The 21,678-nt window shown below is 33.2% G+C and overlaps 2 protein-coding genes and 1 pseudogene across 3 annotated transcripts; 1 reads left to right on the forward strand and 2 right to left on the reverse strand.

The window, feature by feature from the left end:
• Nucleotides 1-457: 457 nt before the first annotated feature.
• On the reverse strand, nt 458-3,022 carry LOC133677862 (protein EDS1L-like; annotated as a pseudogene).
• A 1,149-nt stretch (nt 3,023-4,171) lies between these two features.
• LOC133678635 (protein EDS1L-like) lies at nt 4,172-6,975 on the reverse strand. The gene is made up of 3 exons (XM_062101026.1): nt 6,418-6,975; nt 5,272-6,051; nt 4,172-5,043 (listed from the first exon to the last, which is right to left on the reverse strand). The coding sequence occupies exons 1-3, from the start codon at nt 6,745-6,747 to the stop codon at nt 4,324-4,326; spliced, it is 1,830 nt and encodes a 609-aa protein (XP_061957010.1). The 5' UTR covers nt 6,748-6,975; the 3' UTR covers nt 4,172-4,323.
• Nucleotides 6,976-16,011: 9,036 nt separating this feature from the next.
• On the forward strand, nt 16,012-21,311 carry LOC133678516 (coatomer subunit alpha-1-like). Of its 2 annotated transcripts, none has more exons than XM_062100830.1 (4): nt 16,012-16,227; nt 16,508-16,743; nt 17,249-17,743; nt 17,977-21,311. In XM_062100830.1, exons 2-4 carry the CDS (start codon nt 16,536-16,538, stop codon nt 20,934-20,936), a joined length of 3,663 nt encoding a protein of 1,220 aa, XP_061956814.1. In that variant the 5' UTR covers nt 16,012-16,227; nt 16,508-16,535; the 3' UTR covers nt 20,937-21,311. The 2 variants fall into 2 exon arrangements, with proteins under 2 accessions (XP_061956814.1, XP_061956815.1); XM_062100831.1 differs by having other exon boundaries at nt 16,511-16,743.
• Nucleotides 21,312-21,678: the final 367 nt, after the last annotated feature.

The raw sequence follows: 21,678 nt of genomic DNA on the forward strand, positions 1-21,678 counted from the left end.
TTGTCCTCGCTATCCAGCTTTTTCTAGATTTTGTCTACATTGATTTGGAAAGGAACACTCCAGCTGTTGCGTTTGTTTTTTGGCAAATATTGAAGGTAGAGGAAACGAGGAAAGGGGGAGAGGAGTTTGACCGAAGTAGGAAATAATGGTGTGGCAGGCAGGAACAGGATAGTGGCATGCTCAACTATCACAGGACTGGAATCCCTCCCAGTTCCCAGCAAACTATTCTGAATTGATTCGGTATGATGGTTTCCCTTCAGATAGGAGTGTAATTCTGCTTTTCAATGGGGTTTATTGTCAGATTGTTTGCAGTTGTCAGTTCTCGCCAGTCAGAAGGAGGGCTATACCGGAAGGATTAGCCCTCCATAGGCAATTAGGCATTTCCAGTTTTCTGTTTCTTTTATATGCAAGTGGTTGCTGGTCATGTATGGTGGATCAGAGAAAGCAATTGCACATGTTTAAGGAGGTGCTGACAACTGATTTCTTTTCGCATATTTGACCTAAAGCAAATTATTACAGACAATATTGCAATGTGGAACAGAAATCCACCAGATGTAAGACACATACCAAGAGTCTAAGCTCAAGAATGCACGAGGCTCCCAACAAGACAAGTTACACACCTGAAAGTCGTTCCTGCATGTTCACGTCTTTCCTTGGCCCCGTAATGTCCTGATCTATATTGGTAAGGAATGTTCACCTAGCAATTTCTTGAAGGTCGAATTCTCAAACCGAAAATCCTCACCTAGTTCCCCATATTGAATCCACTTTTCAACTTTGTATCTGAGTGTCGTGATGCTTTCTTTGATTCCTTGGCTGCCATTTTTAATGCAGAGCTCCTCTACCTCTTCCAAAAAACAGGATTCTGTGTGCATTTATACCGTTTTGGTCTTCCCTTAAGCATATAGGGTCCCGTGTCTTCATTCTTGAGGTGTCGATAGTAAGTAGCGATAACCAAGGGTTCAACAACGCGGCGATACCTGGTACCAAGATCTATCCATGCCTCCTGGCACTCAAACTCATCGGGGAGTTTACATCGCTTCAGTATTTCAATTATCTCGCCCCATATACCTGCTAGCTCAAGCCTCTCTAGATTAGCATGGAAATCTTCTTCATCATAGCAGCTTTTGCTAAGTTCGCAGTTGCTTTTGTATGCTTCTAGCTTCTGTATTTTTTCCTCAATATCTCTCTTCTTTTCGTCGATTACAGCCTGGTTCCTCAGCTTCTGCTTCTCTAGTTCTTTAGCGGCGCTAATACAGAGTCTGGCCCTGTCGCTCTGGCATACCAAATAAAAGACACCATTACAAGCTGCGGTCATCAGTCAGTCATGATTGCTATTGAAACTTATATGTCCAATTTCAGCAAATTTTGTGGATTCCAACTCACTGTTACTTCCTGTGTATCCAGATAAATTAAGCGTGATAATTAACCATCTTTTTGACGACCGATCATGTGAGGAGCAAAGAAGCAAAACTTACCTGGCCTAGCCCACCTGAGGCATTATCAACTTAAAGACAATACAAGTGCTTCTAGATGACCATGATCAAAACCAGATACAATTTGCTTTTGTAGTTCAAGTGATCTCTTAGACTTCCGCTGGCAACTGTCACCTTTTCTTCTACGGTGCTTAACTGAGAAGAATTGAACAGTATTTGCAAAATGGCATCTGGATTACTTTCGACAACAAGTTTCCTATTACAGAAGACATAGGTCCCTAAGGCTGTGTAGGGACTTAATTTAATGAAGCTTGATAGAGTCTCTAAAAGCAGGTTTGTGCTCCCCATGGTTTTACAGGCAGCATAGCTAGCAACAGACGATGCATTTTCCATCACAATAACAAAGAAACCTGGAACTTGATCCGCATGCTCTTGCTTGTAAAATTTGGATTTTGGATTGAAAAAATCAAGAACCTGCTGCAGCTGTTGCTCAATAGCTGAGAGAAGAGTGAGTGAAATCCGAGGGAGGGCCAATGTCATATCTTGTAACAAAATTCAGAAAATTAGCGAGACCATTTTTCACGCCTAAGCGCATGGCTCATGGTGCGATCGCCAGCAAGGGGAGAACCAAAAGTAAAACAGAGAGGAGATGTATCTTTAGAGCCTTGTTGAACGTACAGTTCCAAGAACCAAATTGTTGCCAGGATGGCAATAGCCCCCTCCTGAAGTGTGGCCTGCAAACACAACTTGCTTCCTGCGAGTCACAGCTTTTTCTACCTGAGAAGATTGGAAAACCAACAACACCCTGGAGTTGGTTTTTCATGTTGATAGCTATGTGCTGTCCGTAATTCTACATTTTCCTACGTTGATCAGTTTCCCAAATAACACTGTTGTCAATCGTATCAGCAACTATTTTTCCCATAGAAGAACTCAACTAGCATCTTACATTTTACATGCCATCACCACAAGGAAAGTGAAATGAATTTCAAAGCCAATAACCATAACCATCAAACAATTATGAGATTGGATGAAAATAACAAAACATATATGCATGGAAATTACCAAAAAATAATAATAAATAATAAAATACATATACATTTACATGGAAAGATTTAGGATATCTAAAGGAAAATCACAACTGATAGTAACAAAACGGAAATCAAATGGCCAGAATATAGTGGACTCAGATACATCATTTTTGAAGTGTTTGATTAGCCAAAACTGCTTTGGATCTTTTGAGAAAAGCTTCATCGCATGTAGCAGTTTCATCAAGACCTGTATATTTGAGGGAAGGGAATAGCTGGAAGGTCCAAGAACCAGGAAAGCTAAAAATAAACGATGATTCGTTAATCTTTTTAGAGAGATAATGTTTCTCTGGAGATTTGTGAGCCTTCATGAACATCAACACGCTGTCTTGATGACTTGTTTGTTGATCTCCAAGACCTCTCCAATCTTAAGGGTGCCCATGAGCTCTTTTTATTCTAGTCAAATTTGCAGCTTTTGAGGTTTACAAAGAACTTGAAGCTTCAGAAATTTAGACCTTAGATTCTTTTCTTCTTGTTTTGGTTTTGGAACACATGCCTTCTACAACGCCTTCTCCTTCTCCTCTTTTACTTTTTTGAACTTATTTGATACGGTATGCAAGTAATACGATATTTGAAAGTGTAAAATACTTATTTTTTGAAAGTATATTTAACTTGAAAATATATTAAAAATATATTTTATTTATTTTTTAAAAATTATTTTTAATATCAGTAACACTTCAAAACAATATAAAAACACCAAAAAATATTAATAAAAAATTAAAAAAATTCAATTTTTTAAAAAATATTTTTAAAACGTAAAAATAAACTAAATGCATATGAAATTGAAACATTATCTACCGGAATTCTTCAGGTCCTTGAGGCGACTGGGTTGCAACAAGTTAAATAGTTGGAGTTTGATCCAATTAAGGCATTCCAATTGGAGGTTAGAAGCTTGAGTGAGGATAAGGGAACAAAAATATGCCTGGTTTTTGGAGACTAATATCCATACAGCTCGAACATCCTAGCATCCCCCACTAGGAATTTCACATCTTCACAACCATATTGAATTAGCCAAATTGGAAGTGGGTGGATGATCTGATGATAGGAATATGATTTCTGTAATGTTGATGCTTTTACTTGATTACTTTTATTCCTTGCACCGCTGACCAGACATTGTTTTCATGAAATCCAGCATGTAAAAATATTCATGATGACGGATCGGCATCTATTAGGCAGGCAATCAAGCAAATTTCACCAGATTTCTTCTTTGCAGTCACAAATTTCTTATCCTCTAATATTTGACATTTGCTATGTTTTTATTTTATTTCATTGAGTGGGATACAACTCTCCATGATGTTGTGTTTGGTTTCTGCCGAGTAGAAGTCAAACGAGGTTGGCAGGGGACTAGGGGAGGAAGCGAATTCCTCCCATGCAGGACTTGTAAGTCCACGCAGAACTAATCGATACAAATTGATTTATACTCTGTTGTCGATTTGAATTTCTTGGTTCCGAAGCTAATCTACCATGATCACTCGATCAAGGATGTCATTTTCCCTTTGAATAGGAGTGTAATTCAGTTCCTCGTCTGGTCGAGATGTTTTGCACTTCTCTCCTGTCGGCAGAAGGGCTACTACTGAAGGATTAGAACAAAATAAGTAATTGCAGGTGATGGCCTGTATCTCAGAACTGGTAAATGAACTTGTTTAAGCAGGCTTTTAAGAGCTGAAATTTCATTTCTGCCTTTATTATTGATCAAAAAAGCATTTTATTTCACACTATTTTGCAGGGTGGAACAGATAACAATAAAATATCTAATACAGATAAAGTTCTTGCTCAGGTGTGTACAAGGCTCGGAATAACATTAGTTACGCATCTGCAAATCCCTGCACATGCAACTCCTTCCTTAGGTCAAGATCCTGAGAAAAGTTTGTCAGGAAATGTTGTTTCAGCAATTTCTTAAAGGTTGAATTCTCCAACAGAACATCAACACCCAGTTCCCCATCTTTAATCCACTTTTTGACTTTGGTATTTAGGTGAGAAATGCTTTCTTTAATTCCCTGGCAGCTTGTTTTAATGCACAGTTCCTCTACCTCGGCCCAAAAACAGGATCCTGGAACTTCATGCGGCAATCGCTCAGCATGCTCACGCCATCTTTGGGTGCATTTATACCGTCTCGGCCTGCCCTTTCCCATATAGGGCCCTGTGTCTTCATTCTTGAGGTGTCGATAGTAATTAGCAATATCCAAGGGTTCAACAATGCGACGATACCTGGTACCAAGATCTATCCATGTCTTCCGGCCCTCAAACTCATCGGGGAGTTCATTCCTTTTCAGCATTTCTATTATTTCATCCCATATACCTGCTAGCTCAAGCCTCTCTACATTAGCATGGAAATCCTCCTTTTGTTCTGAACTCTTGAAGGCATCATAATAGCCAACTTTGAGTGCACACTTCTTTTTGTACGCTTCTAGCTTATCTAAACATTTCTCAATATCTTTCTGCTTTTCTTCAATTGATGCCTGGTTCCTCAACTTCTGCTTCTCTAACGCTTCAGCAGCATGAATGCACAGTCTGGCTCTTTCACTCTGGAATCCCAAACACTTAGCATTTATAAAATTTGTGGGCATCAACTAACCGCAATTTTATGTCCAGTTTCAGCAGAAATTTAAGCATTCCAAGTTTGGTATTGTTATTTCCTATGTACTGAAACTTATAACCAGCTAAAATTTGCTAGGATAAATCAAACCAAGCTGTGAGGAGTGAACATATATATGAAATTGAGTACAAACTTAGCAGGGATTGAAAGAACTTACCAGGCCTAGGTCATTCAAGGCCACATCAACTCTCCCCCGCTCAACATTTCCAACATTCGAAGATAACGGAAGTGCTTCTGGATGATGCTGATATAAACATGTTACAATTGACATTTTTAAGTATTCTTGCAAGTCATTTCCGTAGTTCAAATGATCTCTTAGGCTTGTTTGGGCAACTTTCACTTTTTCTCTTGCTTCTCCAGTGCTCAACTGGGAGGCATAGTACAGTACTTGCAGCACAGCATCTGGGTTACTTGAGACAACAAGTTTCCCATTTCCTGTGCAGAAAACATAGGTCCCTAAGGGTCTGTAAGGACTCAGTTCAATGAAACTTGATATAGTCTCCAATAAAGGATTCGTGCTCCCCATGATCTTACAGGCAGCATAATTAGCAACAGACGATGCATTTTTCACCACAGTTTCATAGAAAGCTGGAGCTTCATTAGGAGGTTGTTGCGCTTTTTGATTAAAGTAATCAAGAACTTGCTGCAGTTTTTGATTAATGGAAGAGAGTGGACTGAGTGAAATCTGAGGAACAATGTCGCATCTCATAACGAAATTCACAAAGTAGCGAGACCAGTTTTCACGCCTAAGTGCAAGGTTTATAATGCGATCACCAACAAGTGGAGATCCAAAAGTCAGACAGAGTGGCGCAATCCAGTTGGAGCTTTTTCTAATTTGCTCTTCCAAGAACCAAATTGTTGCCAGTATGGCAATTGCCCCTCCTGAAGAGTGGCCTGTAAATACAATTTGCCTCCTGTCTGTCGCAGCTTTTTCCACCTAAGAAAATTGAAAACCAGCATCAGATCGAAGTTAATTTCTTACGATTCAGCAATTATTTTAATTTTTTCTCGTTAATTATATTCTAATTTCCATCAGTTTCCATTTAACACATGTAAATCTTATCAATTTGTACTTCTTCTCATGGAATTCAATTAGCTTCTCAGAAGGTTTTCAATCAAGAATACAGATGCAGTTGTAGAACCTAAAAATTCTTCACACATTAGCATCATATCCACAAGGAAAAATTGATGAACAAACACACAAAAAAAGGGAAAGAAAGAAAGAAAGAAATATATTCCCTAAAAAAAGAAAATCCACAACTGATTATAATAACATAAATGACAAGAAAGTGGATTCAGATACCTCAATTTGGAACTGTGGATTAGCCAAAACTGCTTTGAATCTATTGAGAAAGACTTCGTTTACAGTAGCAGTTACATCAAGACCAACATATTTGAGAGAAGGAAAGAGCTGAGGATCCATCTTCGTTTCTCCAAAGGAAGTTCCAGTAAACCAATCATTTACAGACCAAGATCCAGGAAAGCTAAAGACAACTTCAGATGATGAAGTTTTAATCTTTTTAGAAAGATATTGCTTCTCTGGAGATTTGTGAGCATTCATGGCCATTGAGCATGCTTTCTGGATAACCACTTCTTTGATCTCCATGTTCTCTCCAAGCTTGACAGTACCCATCACTGGCTTTCGATTTTTTCGGGAATTTGCAGCTCTGGATTCTTTCTTGTTATCTTTCAGGCATGAAAGAATGAAACACGCGTTAAACTATAGGCAGAAATGGTCGGCTTCGTCGTCGTTGACCAGCGTAAGTCTTTCTTTTAATAGTGAAGCATGCTGGAAGGAAGCTTACGAGCACTCTCACCCATCCATATTGTCATCAACTTGCAATTGTAATCTTCCACTTGAGTTCAATTCTGTTTCCACGTTTAAAGTAAGCTAGTGTGGTTATCTTTTAAAATGATTTTTATTTAAAAATAAATAGAAATGATATTTTTTTTATTTTTTAAAATTTATTTTTAATATTAATATATTAAAATAATTTGAAAATATAAAAAATAATATATATATATATATATATATATATATATATATATATATATATATAAACTCTTAGCATAATTGCTCCGAACATTATAAAATAACTGCCATTTATTTTAATTTAAATAATCAGCAGCCATAACTACCACTCGAATATAGGGAAGAAATTATTGATGATAAATAATTTGCATAAAAAAAGACTCAGTTGATCAACTTTTTTTTTTATTTTTGTTGGTAACCCGAGATATCCGGGTCAGCTTACACGCCCCACAACTAATTTCCAAATCTATTAAATATCCTGCAAATCCAATAAATATATAAAATATTACGAGAATGACAAGCATGTATAATAAAACTTAAACCCTACCGCTTAGCTAGAACCTCAAGTGCCTCAGTGGATCAACTCTTGCTTTGACACTTTCTAGTCCCACTTGTATTCCTTTCGCTTCTATGCAATGCATAATGAATATGATCCTAGAATTTATATATGCAGGAAAGAAAAAAAAACTCAATATATATAACACATTCATTATTTGATTAAAAAATCAAATATTTTATAATTATTAAAGTAATTTTAAAAATATTTATCAAAATACTATGTTCATATTTTATGAATGATTGAAAGTTAAAAATATTATAAATGGGATAAAATTACGTTAAAAATATATTTAAAAATTTTACGAATAATAAATAATGTGAATTGAATTTTCTTGAACTATTATTTTTAAATATATACATAATAATTGCCAGAACAATTTAGTAAAATTCAAATAAAATATATAATGGTATTTTAGAATCATATCAAAAGTAAAAAAGTAAGTATTTTTTTGTGAGTTTTTCTCGGAGTACTAAACAAGAACCAAAATTAAAAAAAAAAAAAAAAGACATGAAAGGGTCAAGCATTGCACTTGGCCTACCATAGCATGCCGACATGTACGTCCCTAGCCCTTTTTTATTATTAATTAAGGAAGCAAGCGAAATGATTTCTACCCTTCTATTTTTTTTAAAAAAAATATCCAGACAATATGTCATCTGGATTTTGAAAAAAAAAAAAATTGTTAATGTGCATAGCATTGTACACCTGGCATGAAATTAATTAAAAAATATAGTAAAATGATTTATTATTATATGAACAATAAAATATCAAATAACATTTTAGTTCTTTTAAATAATAATCTCTCTCTTTTTTTAAGAGTGTTATATTTACTTTAAACACACTTTAAAAATGCTTATTCTTTTTTCTATTTTTTCACTTTTTTCAATGGTATTGTAGTTTTCTTTAAATACAATTAAAAATAAATTGACATTTTTTTTAACATTGTATTTTTTTTATTATTAACGTGGATGTTTTGGCCAGTTTATATGTATCTCGACTAATCTCACGGGCCCTAAAGCTCACAACCATGTAAACTTTCAGTGATCTTGAGATTTGTGAAACTCGAACTGGTGACTTCTCGAAAGCAAATTTAAAGCCTGATCAGTTGAATTATACCTCTCAGAGTTTACTTTTCTTTTTCTTTTCTTTTTTTTATTCTAGGTCACCCATCATTATTTTATACACTTAATTTTTCTTATAAAATAAAATTTAAATAAAACTAATTTTCATTTTATCTGAACGTTATATTTTTGTTTCTTCTTTCTATTTTGCATATACCATATGTTTGTGCAATCTCATTATTATTTAGAAACATGAAGTGTTACTTCTTTAGGTTATGCATTAATTCATTTTTTATAATTAAAATAAAACCAGTATGTTCACCCGATGGTGATTGATAGTTTTTAGAATTCTAATATTTGATTTTATAATTAAATGTTAATATTTTTATCAACAGAATTTGGTTAAAAACAAATACTGTATGTCGAGAGTATATAATTTATCTTTAATTTTCCTTTTCTCCTAGATCATTAGCCAATGGCGTGCTGTTGCACAAGTTTATATTAACCATACAACATCAATCTTTTGACCATCAATATATTTATTTTTTTATTTTGTGGATTTAAATTTTTTATTTTTATGATTTTTTCATCTTTTTTTTATATATTTTATTATGTTCATCATATACATTATATCCTTATTCATCAAGTAGTCCACATGTTTTTTTTTTAAATTAAAAAAAAAACACAATTTTCAGCAATTAATATATTTCTTTCTCTTCTTTTGGTTGTTGAATTTAATTTATTATTTTATGTTTTTCAATGCTCTTACTTTATAATATTTTCATTTGGTTACTACATAATTTTTAGAAATTAATATATTTCCTTTTTTTGAAACGGTTGAATTTAAATTATTAGTTTATGTTTTTTCTAGGTTACTTCCCATGCTACGGGTTATATTAAAAAAAATTAATATAAAAAGTATTTGATCACAAAAAAAACTCTTTAGCATTGTATGAAACTAAATCTAACTGGTCAAATTTAAAATCTCCTTACATGATATTGTGTTTTTTTAAATTATATTTTATTTAATAACATGAAAAAAATATATTTACAAAACCAATGATCAGCACAATATATGAATATTTTACATATTGCAAGCACTATTTTATAAAAACAAATCCATTATAGTCTTGACATGAAATTTAAAATGAGATATTCAAACAAAGTATTAGTATTTTGTATATGATAGAAGAAAAAATATTAATAAATTCGATAAAACTATATAAACATATATTAAAATTCTTAAAAAACATAAATTTTATGTTAATTAAATATTCATTATTTTTTCATAATAGGCACATAAAAATTAAAAAATAAAGTGTTAAAATTCCTATTAAAAAACCTTAAATATTATTTGAGAAATATGACAAAATTCAACAATAAGTTTTTTATAGTGCATTTAAATATAAAACCAAAAGAAAAGGAAAAAACCGAGCATAAATCAAATATTGAGATATTTATTTGAGATAATCAGGATAACTAACTTCTTAGAAAGTAAACTCAAATAAAATATAAATAGTAATTCAAAATCAATCAGAAGAAAAAAATTGAAAAAAAATCAATAAAATCCAATGTTAAATGTTAAAACTAAAAAGAAATAACAAATAAAAAAATCAAAAGATAAAAAAAGAATTCCATGTGTCTAGGTTTTTTTAATATTTTTTAGAGTAATCATAAACTCTTTTTTACTAGAAAATTGTATGATAATATAATAATCTCAAACACTCGTAAAATAAAATTAAAAAGTGAGCCAATATATCATTTAATGAATTTGAAATTATATAGAAACTTCTTGCACTCTTGTCTTAACATTGAAAAAAATAAATAGACTCGCCCTTACCGGTGAACACATTATGTAAAACGGGCTTACCCTTAAAAATATAATTTCAAATTCAATTCATTAATTAACTTATCGCAATCATATATAAATTAATCAATACTAGAAATGTGATGATTAATGATTTATTTTTTTGCACTTATCAATTATCCAAACAATCTCACTTATTAATCATATTGTTACATTTATCTTTAGAATATATATTAAAAATATAAGAATTATGAAATAATGGTTTACAAAATATAAACCATTGAAGTTTAAAAAAAATACAGAATCATATAATAGCCGGAAGGAAGGCCAGGGCTGTAAAGTAGTATTTAAAGAAGCAAATGCTAATGAAAATCAACGAATATAAGGGTGATTGGGCCCACCACCTTTTAAAAAAAAAGTTTTCTGATATTACAAATTACAAATATTATTATTAACAAAATAACTAGGTTTATGAAGTTGTTTTGGTTTTTGTTATTAATAAAACTACTAAAAAAACTAGGTCTTTTTTTCATGATACTTTATTATTCATGAAGTAACTCTATATTTTTTTATATTTTTCTTTTCTTTTGTCTTTTTTTATTGCTTAATCAGATGATATTAAATTTAAAATTGTGGTAGAAATATTAAATTAAAAACAGTGGAGTGAAATGTAAAACACAAAAATAAATATACGGCAACTTTTAAATTCACGATAATTTTTTATTTTGATTTAAAAATTTATTTTTCATCACTAGATTTGAGAAATGAAAGACAAAGTTACTAAAACATAATGGAAGAGAGAGAAAGCTATTGGTTGTCGTGATTCCAGCAACCATAATAACCAATTTAGGTGTCAAAAAATTTCATTTGATGAGAGGAGTTTAGTAATGGTTGTTTTGGTTTTCATTTTTCTAGGAAAAATAGATTGATGCTTGGAAAGTTTTATGTTTTTTAGTTATTTTTGTGATTTTCAACTTATTTTGTTTTCACTATTTTAAAACTATAAATAAGTTTGTTGAGATTTTTAGAGTGGTTTTTAGGTATTTAAAATGAATGGTTGAAAATGAGATCTTTTCAGTCAAAAAATAAAAAAACCTCGACTTTTTAACAAGTTTCCACCACTTCAAGTGGTTAGAAACTAAGAAGCAGGTGACACATTATTTTCTTTATTTATTTATTTTTTAAAATAAAAAGAGTTAGACAACATGATTACAGAAAAATATGTATACGTGGGCCTAGGTTTCTAGACTTAAGCATGCCTTGACTCGTGTAATTAGCCATGCGCACGGCCTTGTATGCCAAGGCAACAACACGTAGCCTCTCCTTTTTTGTTACTATTTCTTCACAAAACTTTTAATTAATATCCTTCTTTTTTGTATGTATTTTTTTAGTTTACATTAACTTTTATTTTAATTTAAATTAATATCTTCTCTCTCTAATTTTTTTTAAATTGTTTTGTTCAACTTTTTTAAATAGTAGTTGTTTTTTAATTATTTGGTATTTTTATAATGTTTCAAAGAGATTATTGTAATTAATTTTTTTATTTAATATAAATAAACTATATATGTATAATGTATTTAAAAATAATAATTTATTCTTGATAAAAAAATAACCTCTAGGATAAAAAAAAATTGCATAAATTCAAAAGAAAAATAGTTGTTAAATATTTGCATGCATTTAAAACAATATTGGCTTAACAATTCAATGTTAGCATGAATAACTCTTTCATGATTGATCGATTTATCTTTTTTTTTAACATTTATTTTTTTAAATATAAATAGCATATTCGTATTTCTCAATTAAAAAATAATACAATAAAACTCATCCATAATATATTGGTAAATTCTTATTTTAAAACTTAATTTGACATCCTCCCCGGCATATCACGAGTTTGAAAGCTTTCCCACTCTAAACTAGTTAATATTTTGAGGGTGTTTTTACAAAATAGCCCTCTCAAAATTAAAATTATATATTTTGCCCCTCCAATAATACAACTATGAATTCACTTCTAATTGATAAAGAATTCAAATGTTTATGGTTACATGGACGGATTACCAAGGGCTATAACTCTTGGTTTGACATTATAATAGTTTGTATAGTTTTAATTTAAAAAAAAATAAGTTTTTTAAAAAGATATAAATTATAGCTTTATCTTAATTAAGAGAGAGTTTTAAGTGAGATTCGTATAAAACTATGATATATGTTGATTAATCAAATATTTTTAAATTTATAATTGAGATAAAATACAAACCGCATCATAGTACATTGTATAAACAGAATAAAAGAATTTATTAGTCTAAAATTTCATGAAATAAATCATTATTGCCCCCAATGGACATAAGCATGCACAAAGAATGTCATGTTCATCATTGGTAACCATATCCTCAATCCCGACATTAATAGGATGTTTAGCGTAACAAAATGTAATTAAATATGTAATGTTATGTAATGAGAAGACTCGTTAGGTTCCATAACTTTTAGACTTCTAGTAGTGCATCAAAGGCTTTGACAAAGTTTTATTTTAGTCCCTATACCTTAAAAATTATTCTAGTCCTTGTATTTTATTTTTATGTATAAATTGGTCCTTATTTTATTTTTTTGATCCTTGTATTTTATGAAAATTACAGTTTATCCCTTATTATAATTTTTTCATGTAATTAAATCCTTATTACTCCTAATCATGTAATGATTCATTACATCAACTTTTTTTTATACTGTACTTGTACATTATAATTTAAAAAATTGCACAACTAAACATAGAAATGTAATAAATCGCTATCCATTATATATAAAAAATGTCACAAGTATTTTGCAAGCAACTATTGAAAACATTAAAAAAAAAGCCATAGTATGCACAATATTATTCATCTTGTATACTATTAACATTTATTTTCTTTTTCTTTTTTTTAGAATGTTTTTTCTTTCTTGGATGGGTGCATTACTCCATCATAAAACATTGTCCAACTAGAGTGGATGATAAAAAAAAAACCTTAATATACCCCTTCAAGGGATGAAAAAGTTGTGCAATTTCATTTGACTTGTAATTATGATTACTGATTGTTTAGAAGAAAGTGATTATAATTAGTAAGAAAACTAGATCATTAGCTTGTGATTTGTTTGGTTTGGATCAATTTATATATATATATATATATATATATATATATATATTTATTGTGTTTTCTAACAATAATTTTTTTTATTGCGAACTCAAAATTTGATGTATATTTTAATAGAATAGATCAAGTATTATATATGTAAATAAATGTTAAAAAAATTGTTATTGCTATCTAAAGATTAAGTCGCAAAGTTAATAAATATATGCAAATTAAGATATCTGATATTATATTTTGAGGAGGCATTCAATATTTTTATTTAATTATATGGAAATAATTATTTTATATAAAAAGAGTAATAATTTAAATTTTATTGAAACAAGCTAATTTGCTAGTAAAATTCTTCCTTTTCTTACTAGTATATTTAATCTCATAAAAAAATCAATTTTTTTTCTATATCATTCATTTGCTAAAACTTAAAAGCAATCAGAACACATCCTTTAAAAAATTTGAATGCTTTAAAATAAATATAAAAAGTAATCTCTCTAATTAAAACTTTTTTATCCAATTAACATGCTCAATTTCTTTCCAATATTTTTTTACCAAAATATTTTTTTAGATAACATCTTATTATTATCCTAAAAAAAAATTAAATTATATAAAAAAATTCTAATAATTGTTTCACAAGTATATTAAAAAACATAAAAATAATATAACACTCGCGTGTTACCATGAGGAACTATCTGACATTATCATATAAAAAACATTATGATATTTCTTTGATAATATCTAGTAAAAACTTGGTTTGACTTAAGAAAAATATTTCAAATAGATGTCATTTTTTTTTTAACATTGAGATGACAATATTTTGGATTGACATGGATTAAATTATATTAACTTGCCAAATCCGCGACTCGGATCATAAACCTACATTTTTTTAAAAAAATATTATTTTTTACTTAATTATATAATAAAAAAACAGAAGCTTCCGGGAAACCTAACCAATGAAATAAAAAAAAAAGATTATGATATGTTGGACAAAAAAAAATAAAAGCATTTGCTAGTATTATAGAAGACTTTTCTGATGTTATTCACTAAATTTGAAAGGAATGAATTAAATAATATCTCAAATATATTCTTAACTAATTTAAGAATTTAATAAAAAAATATATTTTAAATTAATTAATTTTAAAGTAATTAAATATAAATTAAAAAAAAAAAAAACAAAAAGGTGAAAGCAGGTCATGCGCTTGGCAAACTTGGGTGGCCTAACTTGCACGGTCCATTAAAATAGGGCTCGCTCATCTAAGCCTGTTTTTTCTTTTCTTTTCTTATAACTAGCGAACAATGCATTGTCTGCCCATTATCTCCATGAAGGAAATACTGCTCCCAACAAGATTTGATCATGTGACTTGCACTATTGCCATGTGTGCCTCAATCGACCGAACTATGATGTGGAATTGTTATAAAACAATTAAAGAAATATATTCGAGTGCTTCATTATTGATATAAATAGTAAAATATTATAAGAAACCCCAGTTTTTTTTAGAGTCTTTAGGTAATTAATAACAAATTCCAACAAAATAAAATTTATTTTTCTCTCCCTCTAATCATAGATATAAAATCAACTCAGAGCTTGATCTAATCTAAAACCTAAGGTAATATAATTTTTTATTTTTTTTAAATCCATAAAATAATATTATTTTAATTAAAAAAAAACACTTACCCATTTTAGATTAGATCTCAAGTTAATGAATCATTGAATTTACTTGACAAGCCAAGCTGAATATTATAATATTACTCTAAGCCCTAAGAGGCTAACAAGGTTTGAATTTTATTTTTGATCAACACATTAAAAATATATAAAAATATTATTTTAATGTTTTTTTATATAAAAATAATTTAAAAAATATATTATTTTAAAAAATTACCGAATTGCCAAATAATCATTTTTTTGCTGATCACTAGTTAAATGCATTTTGCATGGGATTTTTTTTTATTATCGTGGGGTGTCCGGGCCAGCTTGCGCGCACCACGACTATTTTCCACGGCTCACTGAGCATCCTGCAAGCCCAGTGAGCAGGTAAGACACCGCGGGTATGACAAGCGTGCACATAGAGGATCAAACTCGGAACGGGGACGGAACAAGTCACACGGTTGACCACCGAGCCAGACCCTCAAGTGCCATTTTGCATGGGATTTTAGTATGCTTTATTGGTTATTATTATTATTTATATGCATAACATTTACTAATATTAATATTAATAATAATATTTGAAACCAAAAATAATTATTATGTACAATTTTTATTAAAAAAAGTCACAGTGTATCGATTATTATAACACTAAGAATAACAGAACCAGACCACCAATTGACGTTGTCTTAAATCTTGCTTAATATACAGGTCTATATTTATTAAAAAAAGAAGTAAAAGAGAACCCACAAATTTCTAATCAAACGGCTATCATTTCCTTGTCTCAAAAATCACAGCAAACAGAGTATAATCGGACGGCGAACAGTCCCTTGAACAGCATCATCATCATATTACAACAAATTTCCACCATTCAAAATTACGGAAATCCCCTCCATATCTTCTTCTCTTTAACACACACTCACTATTCGACGAGACTCATCAGATCTAAAATTCCCTTCTAATAATAAAGAGAGAGCTCCAAAACAAAGCAAGACAAAACAGAAACCCTCTCTCTCGATCTACCTCCCTCTCCCTCTCCCTCTCCCTGTGAAACAAAAGAAATCTATACTCTCTCACTTAAATTTTGCAAATTGCAGATGCGATTCCGTTTCTCTTGATCAGATCTAAAGGTAAATATCCCTTCAATCTCATTTACTAATCCGATTCATTCAGGTCTCTATTTTATTCGATTCGAATTCGATTTCTTAATGTGATCTCTAACTTCGCAATCAGATCTAACTCAATTTCTCTATCGTACCATTGGAAACTCATTTCTTCTTTAGATCTGTTTTGATTTGGTTTGATGAAATATGCTTTGGAATTAGGTTTTTCCCTTTTTCCCTTTTTATTGTTTTAGTGAGTATGGACATTGGCTTGTTACTTATTTGATTGATTTGATGATGTGTATAGTAGTAGTTTTTTCGGTGGTTTGAAGAAGATGTTGACCAAGTTTGAGACCAAGAGTAATAGAGTGAAGGGGCTGAGTTTCCACAGTAAGAGACCATGGATCCTTGCTAGTCTCCACAGTGGTGTGATCCAGCTATGGGACTATCGTATGGGCACTCTCATCGATCGCTTTGATGAGCATGATGGCCCTGTTCGTGGTGTTCATTTCCATAAATCTCAACCTCTTTTTGTCTCTGGAGGTAATGAACTCGTTTTCTCTCATTTTATGCAATGTCTTGGTGTTTTTTGATTGATTATCATAATGATTGGTTCAATTATGTTTGTTTTTTTTTAATTTATTTTAAATTACAATAGATCTGCTTGTGATTTTATGGAATTATTATACTCCCCCTGTAAGGTGGAAGTAAGATCCAGATACTGGATTTAGGATTGTGATTGGATGAAAGATGTAATTTTTCTGTACTGATAGAGTATAATGCTGTATCTTAGATTAAAACAGTTGTGATTTTCCATCCTTCTGAAATGGGCATTGGTATTTATATTCAGGTTTCCTTCCCTTCCCCCCACCTCACAATGATATATGTTGATTATATTAAAGTGGGTAGATATCATATGCTTAAAACCTATCATTAGAGATTCAAGTAGGATTAACGCCTAGTCCTGTGTTAGAACGACTGAGAGACATTGCTGTTCTTCCTTTTGCTTCTGTGAAAAGGATGCTTATGTCTATAAATTGATGACCAGGTGATGATTACAAGATTAAAGTCTGGAACTACAAATTGCATAGGTGTCTGTTTACACTTCTTGGACATCTTGATTACATTCGTACCGTGCAGTTTCATCATGAATACCCATGGATCGTGAGTGCCAGTGATGATCAGACCATCCGCATTTGGAACTGGCAGTCTCGTACTTGCATTTCTGTGTTGACAGGACACAATCATTATGTGATGTGTGCCTCATTCCACCCTAAAGAAGACCTTGTTGTTTCTGCATCTCTGGATCAGACTGTTCGTGTTTGGGATATTGGTGCTTTGAGAAAAAAGACGGTGTCCCCTGCTGATGACATCATGAGGCTTACACAGATGAACACTGATCTTTTTGGTGGTGTTGATGCTGTTGTTAAGTATGTTTTGGAGGGCCATGACAGAGGAGTCAACTGGGCTGCATTCCACCCAACACTACCTTTGATTGTCTCAGGAGCAGATGATCGCCAAGTAAAGTTGTGGCGCATGAATGGTAAGTTATCAACTATCAATTACTGCTTTTTTACTTGCATCAGGATTTATATCTCTTCCATTCTTATTAGACATCCATATCAATCTACTAAGCAGTTTGCTGTGGTTAGAGGATTTGTAGTTAAATTCTATTTTGATAGCTGAAATTGTTACCACCTAGCACCTTCTATTTCTTTCTGTGCATTGCTTGGGATAAACTCATGAAATTAGATGTTTTGTTTGTCTTGTTTTCAGACACAAAGGCCTGGGAAGTGGACACGTTAAGAGGACACATGAACAATGTGTCATGTGTTATGTTCCATGCCAAGCAGGATATAATTGTATCAAATTCAGAGGATAAAAGCATTCGTGTCTGGGATGTAACTAAACGAACTGGTGTTCAAACTTTCCGTCGAGAACATGATCGATTCTGGATCCTTGCATCTCATCCTGAGATGAATCTTCTGGCTGCAGGTCATGACAGTGGCATGATTGTCTTTAAGTTAGAGAGAGAAAGGCCTGCTTTTGCTTTAAGTGGTGATTCTTTGTTCTATACTAAAGATCGCTTTTTACGGTTTTTTGAGTTTTCAACTCAAAGAGATACACAAGTAATTCCCATCCGACGACCTGGCACCACAAGCCTGAATCAAAGTCCAAGAACTCTTTCATACAGTCCTACAGAAAATGCTGTTCTTATCTGCTCGGATGTGGATGGAGGATCTTATGAGTTATATGTCATTCCTAAAGACAGCATTGCTAGGGGTGATGCTGTGCCAGAGGCAAAGAGAGGTGCTGGTGGATCTGCTGTCTTTGTGGCTCGGAATAGGTTTGCTGTGCTTGATAAGAGCAGCAATCAAGTCCTAGTTAAGAACCTCAAGAATGAAGTTGTCAAAAAGAGTGGTCTTCCTATCAGTTGTGATGCTATATTCTATGCTGGGACAGGTAACTTGCTTTGCAGGGCAGAGGATAGGGTGGTCATATTTGATCTCCAGCAGAGGCTTGTTCTTGGGGAGTTGCAGACACCTTTTGTCAAGTATGTTGTTTGGTCCAATGACATGGAAAGTGTTGCCTTGCTAAGCAAACATGCCATCATCATTGCTAGCAAGAAGCTTGTCCACCAATGCACCCTCCATGAAACAATCCGTGTAAAGAGTGGAGCTTGGGATGATAATGGTGTTTTCATTTACACAACTTTAAATCATATCAAATACTGCCTGCCTAATGGAGATAGTGGTATAATTAGAACCCTTGATGTCCCAATATATATCACTAAGATTTCTGGAAATACTATCTTTTACTTAGATCGGGATGGGAAGAATAAGGCTATTGCTATTGATGCTACAGAATACATCTTTAAATTGTCTCTGCTGAAGAAGAGATATGATCATGTTATGAGCATGATAAGGAACTCACAGCTTTGTGGTCAGGCAATGATTGCTTATTTGCAACAGAAGGGGTTCCCAGAAGTCGCTCTGCATTTTGTGAAAGATGAGAGAACTAGGTTTAATTTGGCTTTAGAGAGTGGAAATATTCAGATTGCTGTGGCTTCAGCAAAGGAAATTGATGAGAAAGACCACTGGTATAGGTTGGGGGTTGAAGCTCTTCGCCAAGGGAATGCAGGTATAGTTGAATATGCCTACCAGAGGACAAAAAATTTTGAGAGGTTATCTTTCCTTTATCTCATAACTGGTAATTTGGAAAAGCTGTCCAAGATGCTTAGAATTGCTGAAGTTAAGAATGATGTCATGGGTCAGTTTCACAATGCCTTGTACTTGGGTGATGTCAGAGAACGTGTTAAGATCTTGGAGAATGCTGGCCATCTGCCACTTGCTTATGCCGCAGCTAAGGTCCATGGGCTGGAGGATGTTGTGGAACGTCTAGCAGCTGAGTTGGGAGATGATATTCCATCTTTTCCCAAGGGTAAAGAACCATCCCTTCTGATGCCCCCAGCCCCTATTATGTGTGGTGGTGATTGGCCTCTTCTGAGAGTCATGAAAGGTATATTTGAAGGTGGGCTGGATAATATGGTCAGAGGTGGTGCTGATGAGGATGAAGAAGAAGCTGCTGATGGTGATTGGGGCGAGGAACTGGACATGGTCGATGCGGTTGGTTTGCAAAATGGGGATGTCACAGCAATTTTGGAGGATGGGGAAGCAGCTGAAGAAAATGAAGAGGAGGAGGGAGGATGGGACCTTGAAGATCTGGAGCTACCTCCCGAGGCAGACACACCAAGGGCTTCTGTGAGTGCCCGCTCATCAGTTTTTGTTGCTCCAACTCCTGGTATGCCTGTAAGCCAGATTTGGATTCAGAGATCTTCACTTGCTGCTGAACACGCTGCGGCTGGCAATTTCGACACTGCCATGCGACTACTCAACAGGCAACTTGGAATTAAAAACTTTGTGCCTTTAAAACCCATGTTTCTTGATCTTCACTCAGGCAGCCATACCTATTTACGTGCATTTTCATCTACCCCAGTGATTTCACTGGCTGTTGAACGGGGATGGAACAAGTCTGCTAGCCCCAATGTTAGGGGCCCTCCAGCTCTGGTTTTCAACTTCTCTCAATTGGAAGAGAAGCTTAAGGCTGGTTACAAAGCCACGACAGCTGGGAAATTTACGGAGGCACTTAAACTCTTTCTTAACATTCTTCACACAATTCCTCTGATAGTTGTTGACTCGAGGAGGGAAGTTGATGAAGTCAAGGAATTGATTATTATAGTCAAAGAGTATGTTTTGGGTCTGCAAATGGAGCTCAAGAGGAGGGAGATGAAAGACAATCCAGTACGCCAACAAGAGCTTGCTGCCTACTTCACACACTGCAACCTGCAAGCTCCTCACTTGAGGCTTGCGCTTCAAAATGCAATGACTGTCTGCTTCAAGAATAAGAACCTTGCTACGGCAGCTAACTTTGCCAGACGGCTATTGGAGACAAACCCCCCGAACGAGAACCAGGCAAGGTCTGCCAGGCAAGTGTTGGCAGCTTCAGAGAGGAATATGACAGATGCTGCTCAGCTGAACTATGATTTTAGAAATCCTTTTGTGGTATGTGGTGCAACATATGTTCCAATTTATCGAGGACAAAAGGATGTCTCTTGCTCGTATTGTGGTTCCCGATTTGTACCAAGCAATGAAGGGCAGCTGTGTACTGTTTGTGATCTTGCAGTAGTTGGGGCAGATGCTTCAGGGTTGCTCTGTTCTCCTTCCCAGATACGATGATCAAGAAGCTGAAAATGGAGCATTTTTTCAATCATTTTTCACCTCATCCTACTGGCAGCGGGAAACATAATCTCCCTTTGTTTCATGTTGCAGGTAAAAAGGTAAGAGATACTGTAGAAGAGTTTAAGCTTCGAATGATTTGCTTGTGCTGTCTACTTTTTTCTGCCCATCTCTTGGTTTTCTTTGTTTAGTTGATTATGCTTTTAAATGTAATAAACAACTTGAAAATTTTGACTTGGGCTATTCTTGTTAGTTGTTCATAGACAAGAATAGTCAAGGGCCCTTTGTTAAATTAGTATAGGCAGGACAAATTACATGTCAGATGCCATTTGGCAAATTTGCTTATTTCTATTGTTGAATTTGGTTTTGGCAGTACACCATATGGCGGTCTAAAATTATTCCCTGTGAAATCTCTGCTTCATTCTGTAGTTGCTGCAGAAATTTTGCCATAACTTTACATGGTGGCTGAGTTGTTTGTAGAAATGAATTTCTTTCTTGGATTGGAATGTAAAGAGGTAATGATGACCAGTCACCATGGTAGCTTTGTTGGAATCTTGGTTTTGAACAAACCATCTCTGACACATGATAAATGTAGTCCAACGTATTTGTGCTGGCTACGGAATTAATTCTTTTTCATGATCTGGGTGAGAATCTTAATTTGGGCTTCTTCGAACTTGAATCTAGTCTGGTCGGAGCAACTTCTGATTTGATGATAGACGTGAGGGCTTACTGTGAAAAAAAG

This window comes from Populus nigra, chromosome 18 (assembly GCF_951802175.1).
Source record: "Populus nigra chromosome 18, ddPopNigr1.1, whole genome shotgun sequence".
NCBI lineage: Eukaryota > Viridiplantae > Streptophyta > Magnoliopsida > Malpighiales > Salicaceae > Populus > Populus nigra.

Coding starts and splice junctions, on each gene's coding strand:
- LOC133678635 (XM_062101026.1), bottom strand. CDS start 6,747: ATGGGTACTGTCAAGCTTGGAGAGAACATGGAGATCAAAGAAGTGGTT. Junction 6,052..6,417: donor ATCCACAGTTCCAAATTGAG/GTATCTGAATCC, acceptor CAATTTTCTTAG/GTGGAAAAAGCTGCGACAGA. Junction 5,044..5,271: donor CCTTGAATGACCTAGGCCTG/GTAAGTTCTTTC, acceptor TTGGGATTCCAG/AGTGAAAGAGCCAGACTGTG.
- LOC133678516 (XM_062100830.1), top strand. CDS start 16,536: ATGTTGACCAAGTTTGAGACCAAGAGTAATAGAGTGAAGGGGCTGAGT. Junction 16,744..17,248: donor ACCTCTTTTTGTCTCTGGAG/GTAATGAACTCG, acceptor ATTGATGACCAG/GTGATGATTACAAGATTAAA. Junction 17,744..17,976: donor AAAGTTGTGGCGCATGAATG/GTAAGTTATCAA, acceptor TCTTGTTTTCAG/ACACAAAGGCCTGGGAAGTG.